General features: G+C 51.0%; 1 protein-coding gene across 11 annotated transcripts in view; it reads left to right on the forward strand.

The window, feature by feature from the left end:
• The window catches only part of MICAL2 (microtubule associated monooxygenase, calponin and LIM domain containing 2), a 225,826-nt gene that overhangs the window by 113,493 nt on the left and 98,615 nt on the right, over positions 1 to 13,718 (forward strand). For 6 of the 11 annotated variants that reach the window (XM_023239563.2, XM_045038968.1, XM_023239565.2 and 3 more), the window contains exons 16-21: positions 4,375 to 4,443; positions 7,855 to 8,004; positions 9,389 to 9,511; positions 10,767 to 10,985; positions 11,215 to 11,316; positions 12,532 to 12,657. In XM_023239563.2, the coding sequence (XP_023095331.2) occupies positions 4,375 to 4,443; positions 7,855 to 8,004; positions 9,389 to 9,511; positions 10,767 to 10,985; positions 11,215 to 11,316; positions 12,532 to 12,657 (789 nt within the window). The remainder of the gene's footprint in view (positions 1 to 4,374; positions 4,444 to 7,854; positions 8,005 to 9,388; positions 9,512 to 10,766; positions 10,986 to 11,214; positions 11,317 to 12,531; positions 12,658 to 13,718) is intronic. The other 5 variants (XM_023239564.2, XM_023239566.2, XM_045038967.1 and 2 more) reach the window with 1 other exon arrangement.

The following is a 13,718-nucleotide window of genomic DNA, read 5'->3' on the forward strand; positions in this document are numbered from 1 at the left end:
TTTAGGCCTGCCGGGGATCTGGCACACGTTTGAACCTCCCTTTGCTTGTCTGCAAAATGATGGCACCAACCTCAACACGGCACTGCTCCAGTGCAAAGACAGTACGAACCAGTGCAGGTGCGAGCCCCCGCTCTGCCTGCCGTGTGAGAAGGGCTCCGCAAAGGGTAGCTCCTGTCCCTGAGGAGTTGTGAGTAAACGGAGACGCCTGTTTTCTGAGATGAGGCAGAAAACTAGTTGGACTGAACGCTTGGTTCTGCATCGCAGCTGTGATCGATGCCGCACCTTACAGCGTACGAAGCAGTTTCATGCGTATCTCGTTTGCTCCTTGTGTTACCTTTTGAGGAGGGTGGGGCATGTCTTCTCCTCCCAGCTTTAGAGAAGGACAGTCTTGCATGTGGGGGGATTAAACTGCGATGTCCCATAGTGGTGGTGAAAGTCAAGGTCAGAACTAGAATTCAGATTTTCTAAGTCTCTTAACTAGCACGATCCTAATTAACAGTGTGCCACACTTCCATAGCCAACCTGATAAGTGTTGTGTGTACGTGACTTCATTAATCCTTACAACAACTTGTGAGCTAGATAGTACATCTAGGTGAGGAAATAAGAGATGAAGAAGCTGACGTCAGAGACATTAGGTGATTTTCCTAAGGTCACACAGCTGGGAAGTAAGTCATGACTCTGTTACTGAAGAAGAGAAGAGCTCCCTTGCCAGTGTCACTGGCCATCCTTCCAAATATCATGGCTGCCTCTACACATCCGGGCATTGCCTGCAATGGCTAGTCTCTCTTCTTGTGCCCCAGATCTAAATCTCTCCAGGGTTAGCCTACACTAGCTAGCTAAATATAAAGGCGGTTTCCTTTGAACTAACATCACGTGAAGTTGGGCTTTATGGGAACGTGATTATCTTGCACTGATCAAATAATCAGTTTAGCGGGTATATGTCTGATTATTTGTTTAAATGGAGACACCAATTAGTTTAATAAATGCCCCGTAGTATATGGACTTTTTCAAATCTTTGGGAAATCATCATAAGAAATGTGTTCTTGGGGCGCCTGGGTGGCTCAGTCGGTTAAGCGTCCGACTTCGGCTCAGGTCACGATCTCGCGGTCCGTGAGTTCGAGCCCCGCATCAGGCTCTGGGCTGATGGCTCAGAGCCTGGAGCCTGCTTCCGATTCTGTGTCTCCCTCTCTCTCTGCCCCTCCCCTGTTCATGCTCTGTCTCTCTCTGTCCCCAAAATAAATAAACGTTAAAAAAAATTTTTTTAAAAGAAATGTGTTCTTGGGGGAAAGGCAAAAAAAAGCGAAAGAAAGTGAGCTATTCGTGTATTCTCACACTGTCTCTCACTGAGCACAATAAATACTTTTTTTCCCTTCTTGTACTCCATTCTTCGTAGAGCAAAATAGAGTCCAAGGAGATGGGGTAGTAATGCAACGTTGCCTTCCAGATAGAGATAAAGAGATAAGAAAAAATTAGGTAAATCCCCAAGTTTGAGTTTTTTTCTGCCTTTCTGTCTTAACCTAGCTCTTTTTTTTTTTTTTTTTTTTTTAACCTAGCTCTTTAGTTGAGAATCAGTGCTTCCAAGATCAATTCACAAGTAAGAGTAGAGACCGTTCGGGTATGTATGTAGGTAACCTTTCCATATAGACCGAATGTTATTGTCCCATAGCTCAGGCTGAATCAGAGGAGTGGAGGTTACCCCATCCACTTCCTTTATTTCCCCCAAAGGATTTGCGGTTGTCTTAGGTGGTGCTACTGGGCACATTCCGTCCTAGAAGTGCTTTTTGTGAGCCTGTGGCTAACATACTGGGTTTGGATCTCTACAGGCTCTGATGTTGGAACAGTCAAGCTCTAAGCTGTCAAACGAGAGTAAGATGTGTTGCTCTTTGAGAGAAAAGCCAAGTCTTTATTTAAGGTGGAAGCAACACAAAACAAAACAAAACAAAAAAACGCAACAGAAAACCCTGAGATTATGCATGGAGAGTTCTTGTTGGATAGGACATCCTGTACTTTCTTGTGCTCCGGTCTCCCCCAGCAAACCATTCATAGGCACTAGAGCCGGGGGCCCAGACAGCCTGCGCCTCTAAGACCCAACATTGTTGCGAATAAGGTCATCTGTTTCTCTTGGTGTTTGCCCAAGCGTTTGGGTTGAAATCATTTCCATTCACAGAATAATGATTTATTAAAAGCTGAAGGAAATGTTGAAGGGAAGGCAGGGCCCTCAGATCTGCTCTTTTGTGCTGTCTGAACAAGGGAAGCATCAGATTTCTGAACAAATATCAATGACTAAACAGTGGTTGATCTTATCTTTCAAAATATTAAAGGTGCTGGTGAATGTGGAAAGGGAGCAGAGGAGATGGGAGTATAAAAGCAGGGGAAGCAGGTGCTTCTGCTGGGAGCAAGTGGGTACACAGCAGTGTGTGTACTGGGGGCTCCAGGAGTTCCTGGTGCAGCACAAGCACGGGGTGAAGGGGCTGTACTCTTGGGTTTGAGGGAGAGAGTGGCCAGCAGCCCTCCCACTGCATCCCAAGTGGAAGAAAGCCTGGGATTTCAGCTGGCATGCTGTCGAAAGCCTGTCTGAGGGTGGAGGCTTCCCAGGGAAGGGAACATCCATGGCCCTCGGGGGCCCGGCCATTTGGAGAAGGCCCCAGCTAGAGATTGATGGCAGGATTCCGGGTAGTCTCACCATAAGCGTCAGGAGGCAATTTTACTCTAAAAGAGAAAAGCACAAAAAATAAAAGATGGGCATTCATTGAAAGGGACATAATGAAACATGAAAAACAAATAACCAAATTCAAAAGACTTTATTGTGAAATACAAAACGTTTGGATACGTTCAGAGTATGTAGCTAGCATGGCGTAGATTCATCGCGACCTTGTGCAAATAACTGGTTTCATTTTGTGGACTGGACTTAAACACTGGTCTTCAGTCTTTGGTTCATCCTGTTACATATTTTTTGCTTACTGATTGGTCTCCTTGTTGGACATGGCATGTTTTCTTTTTTCGCTAAACGTTCTTCCTTTAGTGAGAGAGGTATCCATTTCCAAATCCTAGGAAACCTACTCGCTTTATGTTGCTTTGCAAGCACCCTGCTATTTACTCTTGGCGTATTGTCACACGTCCATTGATAGACATCCCAAAGCTCTGTGGGAAATGTGGGTTCAAAACTCTGCACGGCTGCAGAGACCATTGCCAGGGCTAAGATTTGTAGAATGTGAAAATGGGAGCACTGTGCCCATGGAGAAATGAAACCAAGCTGTCAATCAGTTGGTGAAACCAAACTGTCCCCCGGTTATTTTTGTAAATCTGTTACAGCAACATTGCTTTATATCCAATTAGATGCATGGTAAAAATGCTCGTGGCAAAAGTGCTTGAAGCAAGGATGTCTGCTGCAAAGATGCTTATGGCTAACATGCTGGGCATGGGGAGGGAGAGCGGTGTAACCCCAGGGTCAGGATAGACTTAGCTGGCAGGGTGCAGTGAAGGCACCCAATCCAGCCCAACCCCCAGACTCAGCTCCATCGGTGCAGTCCTGCCCATTCCCTCGAGGTCAGGAGGCTGACCGTGAGTGTGGCCTTTGGTGGCCCTTGCAGGGTTACTGCAATGGGCGTGTATAGAGGGAGGTTCCCAGATTTCAATGTTCAGGTTCAGGCAGCAGAAAGGAGGCTGTCAGGGCTTATTGGTAGGGCAGCCATGTGATTTACTGTCTAACCAGGGTACTTTTGAGAGGGAAAGGGAACACTGCATAATTCGGCTGGGGAAAACGATACATCGAAACTGTCCTGGGCAAATAGGGCTGTATGGTCACCACAGTTTTCAGAACATACCTGATGCTATTTTGAAGTTGATAGAATACCATTTATTGGTATTTGCAATGGCGACTGAACGGCGGATTAATTTGCCATCAAATCCCTGGATGGCTGATCGGAGCCCTGGGAATCCCCACCTGTGAGGTGGGCAGTACCACTGCTTGTGGGAGGTGGTCTCCATGTTGGAACATGTGGACGGGCGTTAGCAGACCTGGCTGGGACTGCTCTGAGCCCAGGGTCACTCTGACAACAGAGACAGTCCCCGCCTTGCCTCCAGAACAGAGATTCTTTGTGCTTTGGGAGGTTTCAGAATGATCTTTGGCCATGTGATTCCCACCCCTGCCGACAGAGCCCCCTCTGGGTTCAGGAAGGCTCCCTCCTGTGTGTCTGAAGGGAACTCTGTGATAGTGTGTGTCACAGCGCAGGGTAATTTATGTCCGTTTGTCTCCTGGGCTGGCGACTGTTCGCGGGCAACAGCTCAGGGCCAGCTCCGTGGCATTGGGGCTGTTAGTGGAACAGCGCAGACTTCGATGGCCCTGAACTCACCATGCTTTCTTGGCCGCTGCAGGTGGACGTCCAAACTGAAGAGAGCGACATGAACAAACGGAGGCGGAGAGGCTTCAACAACCTGGATGAGGTTCGTGTGTCAGTTTAAGCAAAGGCTGGTTGCCTGCCGGCCAGTGGCCACAGCGCTGGCCCTTCCTTCTTTCCTCTCTCGTGAACCACTTGGTTCTAAGCTTGGCTTGATGGAAAAACCATCGGGTTCTGGTCCTCCCTCCACTACTTACGAGGTCTGTAACCTGGAGAAACAGAGCCTCTCCGGCTGTGGTTCACGTCTGTGAAATGCAGGCGATAGATTTGAAATGTATGGAACTTTTGCAGGATTTTTAAAGATTAAGTAAGAGGGTGTATGTAATATGCCGAGCATGATATCTGGCACCTGTGTTAATCAATATATCATCGCTATTAACAGCAAGTAGGAACAGGGCACCAGCAGCCCCTCTGGTCTCCCAGTCATTGTTTCTACCTTTTGTTTTACGCGTTTCTAGTCCTTAAGGCAGATGTCCCAGGGCCCACAAGTGCCACCTTCTGGTCAAAGTGGAAAATTACAAGCTGCTTTGTCCAAACCAAGCACCAGTCTGTCTCCTGCTGAAAAATCGATCTGGCCAAAAAGAGAGTATCCGTTCCTGCTTCCCCAGGAAGCTCTTTAAAGAGACCGGAGGTACTCATACCATCTGAAAAAGCTGTCCTAACCCCACAAAAACAAGCATAGATGTTGACAGTGAACTGTAGGATGCCGGCTTTAGCTAGCCTACCGGCGGATGTCATAATTAGGCCCCAAAGGCATGCGGGACAGTTTGTATAATACATTTACACCTGAGTTACAAGACTTAGAAAAGACTTTACCTTATGTGGATGAAGGTGCATTATTGCTGTATATTTTTAGGACACTGTTGTTCATGTCTGTGACTTGCTTCATGTGGAAGCCTCGACCGGGATCCAGACACTCGTTCTCAACACAGTGACCTTTATAACAAACAGAGCTACAAGGCCCAACCTGGGGGGTGGGGGAATTGCCTATTGTTCATTGCATTTTCTGGAAGGGGCAAAGATGAGCTCTGTTCAAGGAAGCCTGGAGTTCAGCTCGTGTCTTAAAATGTGTACAAATACATTTTATCCAATGAGTTCACATCACCCTTTTCCAAACCGTTTCTAGAACTTCTTTGATCCCTTCAAGAGAGTTTGTTTCTCTGTCTCTTGGCTCCTGTGTGCGCAAGAAGCCAGTGAATAGGGAGGTGGTTGAGCAGAGGAAGCAGAGGCTGAGGAACAGGGTAGGAGAGACCTCCCACTTTCCCCAGTATGGGGTGTTGGCTCTCACTTACAGTGCCTGTGATCTGCCCCTCCCTCCTCCCTAGAGGCTTGCCTGGGATGCGTGTCTCACGTGGAAGTCTCCTCCCGCCTTTCATCCGCGGCTCATCTGAGGGAGTGTTTGTGCTCTTTCTGTCGATGGCAACACAGGAGTCAGAGTGTGGGAAGAAATCTGGTTACTCCTGCCCCATCTGAGATGTTGCTGGACTGTGATCGGAGCCAGCCATTTTGCTAAAGTCAGATTTAACTAAGGAATACTTCTTTCCAAATACTCACTGCTCAAAGTGTAGGCCAGGAGCCAGCAGCAGCAGCAGGATCACCTAGCAGCTGGTTAGGAATGCAGTGTCCCTTCCCCCAGACCCCCCCAGAACCTGAATCTGCATCTGAAAGAGAGCCACCGGTGATTCGTATGCGCGTTAACCTCTGAGAAGCGCCAGCCTGTGACCCAGTGTCTTGGCCCACTTTGGCCTTGTGCAAACAGTGACCACTCCAGTAAACGTACCCTCTTCTTCTCAAGTCTGTATTGATATGCACAGTTACATTCCGTACTTTGAAGCCGGAGAGACTCTGTGTTTGTCTAACACTTCAGAGTGGCTATATGCATACGAGGTTTCCCCTGGGGCTCTTAGGGACTCTTCAGAAGAAAAAAAAAAAATCATTAGACCTTAGCTTGCTTCTTCCCATGACTTTCTGCTAAATGAACATTTCTTAGTCGTCTTGAGAACATCTGTTCCTTTGAAGGAGGTTCATTGCCCCCTTGGGAAAGCAGACTGCCCACCAGATACGATGGTATTTACTTCTGAGGCCTATGGGAGCAGATCTTGTGGTAAGGAGACAAGACTTGCCACGAACACCAGTTATTGTCCAGGTTCTAGTGTTCAGCGGATGAGCCGAAGAAGTCTTACATGGAATACCCCTTGATAAAACAGCATAACCAAGTAATGGTCACACTGATAGCACCTACCCTGATATAAAGCAAGGAGAAGGACACTTCTGAACTTTGTGGCATCTTCTCCAACACCCACAACCTTACTCTGATCATGAGGAGACATGCAGACCAACCCAGCTTGAGGGACCCTGTACAAAATAGCTGATCGGTCTCCTTCAAGACTGTCAAGGTCATGAAAGACAAAGAAAGATGGAGAAACTCTTACAGATGACGGTGATTGAGGAGACGTGGTAAACCACATGCCATGTGGGACCTTGACTGGTACCCTAGAACCTCACGGACATTGGCGGCAAACTAGAGTAGTCTGAATCAAGTCTCTAGCTTACCTAATAGAATTGTGCCGGGTTAATTTCTAAGTTTTGGGATTGGTAGTATGCTTATTCCAGATGCTAACATTAGAAGCATCTGGGTGAGGGTATATAGGAACTACCTGTGCTATCTTTGTAGCTTTTCTGTAAATCTAAAATTATTCTAGGGGCGCCTAGGTGGCTCAGTCAGTTATGTGTCTGACCCTTGGTTTCGGCTCTCAGGCCATGATCTCAGCGTTCATGGGATCGAGGCCCGCATTGGGTTCCGTGAGGTCAGTGCAGAGCCTGCTTGGGATTTTCTTTCTCCTCTCCACCACTCCCCTGCTCTCTCTCTCTCTCAAAAAAGTAAACAAACTTAAAAAAATAAAATTACTTCCAGATTAAAAGGTATTTTTTTAAAGATAGCAACAACAGAGAAGGGCTGGTTGAAGTTGGGATTGGGGTGCAGAGGAGAGAGGAGAAAGAAGCCCAAGGCCCGTGCCTTGCCTGACTGATACCGCCTCTTGCTTCCTCGCCCCCACTCCCCCGACCCTTCACCTCTGATGCCACATGGTGTATTTGGAAAACTGTTCTGCTTGTCACTTCATTATTGTATTGGAGTTTTCCAACAACCAGAGGAAGTGGGTTATGCTCCCATTTTACAGATGAGGACACTTCAGAGAAGTTAAGTAAATTGCCAAGGTCACGGGGCTAGGAAGTGAGTCCATTTTCAAACCCTGTCTGGCTCCCAGGTGGGTGTGCCTGTCCTTTGGGAAGATATGAGCATCGTCTCAATGGGCATCACCTCCTGCTTCTGCTTCACTTCCTCGGACCACGGTGTCCTTCTTCAGGAAACTAGTCCCCCGTCTTGAGTCCCCAGGCCCCTTCCTGATATCTGGGTGCCAGGATCCAACAACCAATGTACTCAATTTGGCCTTTGCAGCCTTCGACCTTTTCCAGCCGGAGCCTGCGCTCCAGTCAAGAGTGCGGCAGCAATAAAGAAGGTGGAAATCAGAACAAAGTCAAGTCCATGGCAAGTCAGCTGCTGGCCAAGTTTGAGGAGAACTCTCGGAACCCCTCGCTCGTGAAGCAGGTGAGTCCTGTCAGATGCTCGCTGGACCTGCCTTCCTGGTGACCAGAACCTGCTGAGAAGCCAGCAGAAACCAGAAGCAGAAGCCAGTTGAGGCTAGTGGTGGATTTTCAGCTAGGCCAGCCAGGCCTGGCTCGGGTGAGACGGGCGCTCCTTCTAGATCAGAAGTCGGCACACTTTTCCAAGAAGAACCAGATAGCACGTTTAGGCTCTAGCAGATATTTCAGGCTTCGGGAACCATGCTGTCTCTCTCACAATGGTTCATGGGGGGCAACACCTAGACAAATGTGCGTGGCTGTGTGCAAACAAACCTGAATTTACAAAAACGGGCGGCAGGCCAGATTTGGCCCGGGGCCCATAGTTTGCTGATGCCTCTTCTGCACCGGAGGAGAAATCCAGAATTTGGTTCCACCTTGTAACCACGACTTGGTCTGCAGCCATCTTTGAGATGCCGGCTGCCGAGGAGCCTAAGGCCAGAGTGAGAAGACATGGGCAAACCAGGGGAAACTGAGTCACGGGTCTGAGCTCCGGGGGACCAGCCCTCCCCAAGGGTTCTCTGGCATCCCCTCTCCCGTGTTCACTGAGGTCAGGCTAGCAGGGCCATTGTGTCTGAGCAGGGGTGGCTGTGAGGCCGAAAGAGGCAGAATGCCGTGGGCCAGGCTGCACACTGCGCTGACTGCTCTCCAGACTCTGACTCCAGGGTCTGAGCTTCATGAGGTTCATTTTGCTCCCCTGAACTCCTTTGGGATGCAGCCGTCAAATTACAAGAGCTTGGGATGAGGGGGTTGGTTCTCTTTTAGAGAACACCTGGTTGATTGGGTTTACAGGCAGTCATAAATGTCTGTCTGGCCTTGATGGTGGACCACGCCCCCTCCGGGACAAACCGACCTTCCCCAGGGAGGGAGCCAAGTTTTGTTGCTATAAGGGGGCCGTTTTCCCGAGACTTACAATTCTCTGAATTTTTTTTTTTTCTCTCAATTGCCCCTTCTGGAGGCTTTGCCCCTAGAAGTCCCCAAGTGTCATTGAGGGTTCTCTTCCATCAGAAGGAATGTAGCATCTAGTGTTCCGGGAGCTTTGCCAGTTCCAGGAGGACTCGAGGGCTGGCCACCCTGGCTTGGCATGGCCTGGCGGCACAGGCCCAGTGCCCCGGGTCTAAGCCAAGAGCAAGGCCTCCCTGGGATTTACACGTTGTCCAAGAGAAGGGGACTCCAGGACTTGTTGTTCACATGGACAGAGAGCCAGGGTTCAGGTTTCCCAGCAAGGCCCAGCTTGCAGGGGTGCTGTCTCTGCCCACCTCTCTTCTCCTCCCTCCAAGCTCTCAGTCTGACTCACCTTTTCCTTCATGTTTCCCGTGGCTGCTTTTTTGGACTTCCCTTCCTCCTCCCAGGAATGCCGCATCTCAGGGATAGGTAAGCCTGTCCTGCGCTCTTCCTCTGACCCACCTGTTAACTCTCGCTGCCCCCGGCCGGAGGAGCCCACACCCGGCCCATCACCTCCTCTGAAAAGGCAGGTAGGGCTCCTTCCAGTGGACGCTGTCGTGCTGAAGTCAGAGGGGACTTTCACCCCGAGGGGCGGGGTCAGTGGCTGGCTGTGCAGCCCATGTAGGGCTGACTGTAGAATCTCTGGGAAGGCAGACACAACTTGGGGTGACCTCCCTTATAGGTAAGACTAACCAGGCATGCAGCATCTGGAAATACCTGCCAGTCAGGAGTAACATCTGCCCAACGACTACGCCCTTGATGCTGCCTCTGCTCAGGCGAGAACCGGCTGTACCGCGTGGGGGATTTTGTGCGAAGCTCCGGGATACATAGCTTTATTTGCAGACCACTTGAATAGGCAGATTTCGAAACGGATGGATAAGTGGCAGTGGTGTTGGGCCGAGCTCAGGTGACCGGTTGGCTGCGCACCATTGGAGGGGTGAGGCTGGGATGTGGCGAAGGCCTCCCCCGGTGCCCGAGCAGACCAGGACTGGCCGGGGCCGGGGAGGCGACTGGCAGCCGCGGGCTGAGGCTTTTTCCAGCTAGCATCTCTGGGTTTGGAATTGGAACAGAAACACTGTTGTGACCACAGTACTCAGAAGCGGCTCGTCAGCACCAGGAGTTTTGTGTCGCTCCAGGTGGTGGAGGCCGAGCGAGGCCCGTGTGGGTGTATTCCAGCGGCTTTCTGTCTGTGAGCGTCACAATCACCTAGAGAGCTTTCTTTTTCGTAATTCAGTGTTTACCAATTTTTGAGAGAGAGCGAGCAAGGGAGGATCAGACAGAGAGGGAGACACAGAATCCGAAGCAGGCTCCAGGCTCCGAGCTGTCGTCACAGAGCCCGACGCGGGGCTCGAACTTAAGGACCATGAGATCATGACCTGAGCCGAAGTCGGACGCTCAACCGACTGAGCCACCCAGGCGCCCCTAGAGAGTTTTTCAGAAATATCTGGAACCCACCCCAGACGAATTAAACCAGACCCCCGGGGGGGTGGGGCCAAACTTGGGTTACTTTTTCTAAGTGCCCGAGGTGACCTCAGGGTGCAGCTGGGACTGAGACCAGCCTCGTACAGGTCTTGATCCGGTGAGTTTGGGGGGAGGCCCGAGACTGTGTATCGTTACTGAGGATGTCGGACGGTGGAGAGTCGGGACCCCGGGTTAGCAGGGAATCTGACTGACGGCGGCACCTGCCGTGCCCTCTGCCCCTGGTCAGTTTGGGGATGGCTTATGGTGGGGTGGGTGTGAATGGGCCACAGTCGGGAAGGAAGCTTGATTTTCCTTCTCTCCCAGTTCCCCTCGGTGGTTGTGACGGGGCACGTGCTCCGAGAGCTAAAGCAAGTGTCTGCTGATTGCGAGTGCCCGAGCAGACCCTGGAGAGCCAGAGCCAAGTCTGACCTGCAGCTGGGTGGGCCAGGAAGCTCTCCTGCTCTGCCCCCTGCCTGCCAGGGAGCGCTGGCCCTTTCTGGGGTGCTGCGGCGGCTGCAGCAAGTGGAGGACAGGATTCTCCAGGTGAAAGCCTTGCTCTGTGCCCCTCCTCTGCCTGTGTTTGGGGGTGCCTTCCTTCCCTCCCCTCCTCCCTCTGCCCACAGTGGGCTCCTCCTCTTCCTCTTCACTCCCTGTCCCCTCCGTCCCACTGAGACAAACCTGCCCCTTCCCCCCAAACCCCCAACCTCTCTCCTGGCCCTCACGGTCTCTGTCACTGTCTCTTTTTCTTTCCTCTTTCTCACCTGGCCTGCAGAAGAGGGCTCAGAACTTGGCCAACAGGGAATTTCACAAAAAGAACATTAAGGAGAAGGCGGCTCACCTCGCCTCCATGTTTGGACATGGGGATTTCCCACAGGTAAACAAGGGGCTTTCAGAGCCCCCTCCCCCGCCCAGGGATCCACATGTTGGGCATCTAGCAAAGTGACCACATGTTGGACATCCAGCAAAGTGACCACGACTCAGTCTGTGCAGCTTCAGACCCTCCCCCTCCTCCTTCCACGGCATGAGGAGCTATTGACTTTGCAAGAACTTGGACCGGCGTCTAAAAAAGACCCACATGAGAAGATGCAAAAATATGTAGAGAAATCATGACAAAGGGAAAAGCGAGGTAGTAAAGTGGGCTCAGGTCAAAGGAAGCAGAACCGAATGCTTTTAGATCCTAGAGGGGTCTGAGTAGGCTCTGAGCGTCCTGAGAGTCAACACGGAGAAGGAGAGCTGGACTGTCAGGAATCACATCACAGTGACTTGACTGTGAAGGACAAGTTGCTCATGACGTTGGGAGGCATGATGGGGGAATCTCCCCGTGGCCCCGACCGGGGAGATCCTGAGTGATGGGGCCAAGCACAGGCTGTAACCTGTGCTCTGCTTTCCCAAAAGGTGGCATCAGCCAAGAAGAATGGCTTTGCCTGAGAATGGGAAGTGCAGCCCCCTTGCAGGCCAGGTACTCCTTTCGAAACTCACTGAAGAGAAGAGCGAGGGCTGGCGAGGAGCGGGAAGAGCTGATAGTGAGGTCCCCACAGTGGATGTGTGCGAAAGGCGCCCCCCCCCCGCCCCCGCTCGCAGGCAGCCTGGTCCCTAGGACATAACCCCTCTGCTGCTTTCGCTCCATCTCCTCCAGACCTGTGTCCTCTGCTTCTTGGCAGAGTCACTGACAGCGGAGGGATGCTTTGCATCTAGTTCACTTCTGGGGCCCAGGGGCCATCCTCCACAGTAGCCCAGGGTTCTCCTTTCCTAAGTTTGCAGCTGCTACGTGACCCCAAACTCCAGAGTGAGAGCGTCAGGTGTTAGCGCTGGTATCTGCGGCAGACGGATGCAGGACTAGGACGGAGCAGCTGCAGCTCTTTTGGTGTGATGAGGGAGCCGGAATAGTTGTAGCAGAATGCCGTGTACCCGGGAGCCAGGCGGTCCTGCTGGGCTCCAAAGACCGAGGCTTCTTTTTTGTCCTGAGACCCAGGCCTGGATTTCTTTTCCCATCCTTGAATGCCTAGGCATGGGGCTGCACTGTGGAGGCGAGCATCACGGTGCACGCCCCAGGGATAATCACAGCTTCCTCTGTTTCTGTTCTGTGCAGAATAAACTACTTTCTAAAGATCTGTCTCCCGAGCACACTCCAGCTTCTCCCTCCTGCCTTCCATCTCCTGATCCTGCTGCTACTTCTTCTCCATCGACTGTTGACTCTGTTTCTCCTGCCAGAAAGGTAGTCGTCCCGTACCATTAGCTTCCCCCACCCTCTGCATGCTCTGAGGTCTTCTCCTCTGCCCACCCTGTGCAGACAAATGCCAGGAGCTTGCTTTGGAGGCGATGAGGGTTTGTAAGATGCTTTACAGCAGTCCCAGATTCATTTGTTTTTGTGTCGAAGCAAGCCCCAAAGCAGAACAGGCAGCACACAAAAACTGGCCGAACAGTGCTGTGCATCTTGGCACCCACCATATGCCACCGCGTGCCGGATGCCGAAACAGGGGGAGGGCGGCACGGTCCTTTTACTCCAGTTTTGATGATGAACAGCACAGCAGCATAGAAATGAGCAACATTTTACATAGGAGATGGCCAGTATTTGGTTGTTTTTGACCTAGCAAAATGGCAGCTTCACATGGCGAACCTACTACTTGTCAACACTATCCACTAATTCCGAGGCACAGAAAGGGCAAGTTTATAGGAACCCAGGGAGGGGGAGAAGTCTGGAAAGGATTCACAGAGTAGGCAATATGGGAAACAAGTGTCGAAGGTTACACAGAAAGGGAAGGGCATTTCAGAAAGGTCTAGCATGTGCAGAGGAAGACAGGCAGGGCTTGCGTGAATGGAAAGAGAATTCTGGTGTAACTTGCTTTGGGAATAAAAGTTTATGGGAGTGTGGAGGATGAGGGTGAGAGTCAGTCTACTCTTGGTATTAAGGGGTTTCATTCCGTCCTCTCGTAGCCACAGAAGCCACTGCTCTGTGTTCTAGAAGGCTGACTCAGGTAGCGGTGCAGAGGTCGGCTTGGAGCGGGGGTAGGGAGCGAACTTTAGGTAGATAATGAAATGCGCCCTTGAACAATTTTTAGATTGTGGTTGTGGAGGAATTTCTGGTTTCCCTCTTGTCCTCCTGTCCCTGAGTATGCTGAGAACACTGCCAGGTGGGGGTGGGAGAGGGCTGGTCTCTGGGAAGCTTGGCCCCTAGAGTAGATGAGCCTGAAAATGGAGGTGAAGCCCACTTTGTCTAGCTGTTGCTCATGAAGGAGGCTTGGTCCCTTCCTTGCAAACTGTGCTCCTCTGAACACA

This window comes from Felis catus, chromosome D1, assembly GCF_018350175.1.
Source record: "Felis catus isolate Fca126 chromosome D1, F.catus_Fca126_mat1.0, whole genome shotgun sequence".
Taxonomy (NCBI): domain Eukaryota; kingdom Metazoa; phylum Chordata; class Mammalia; order Carnivora; family Felidae; genus Felis; species Felis catus.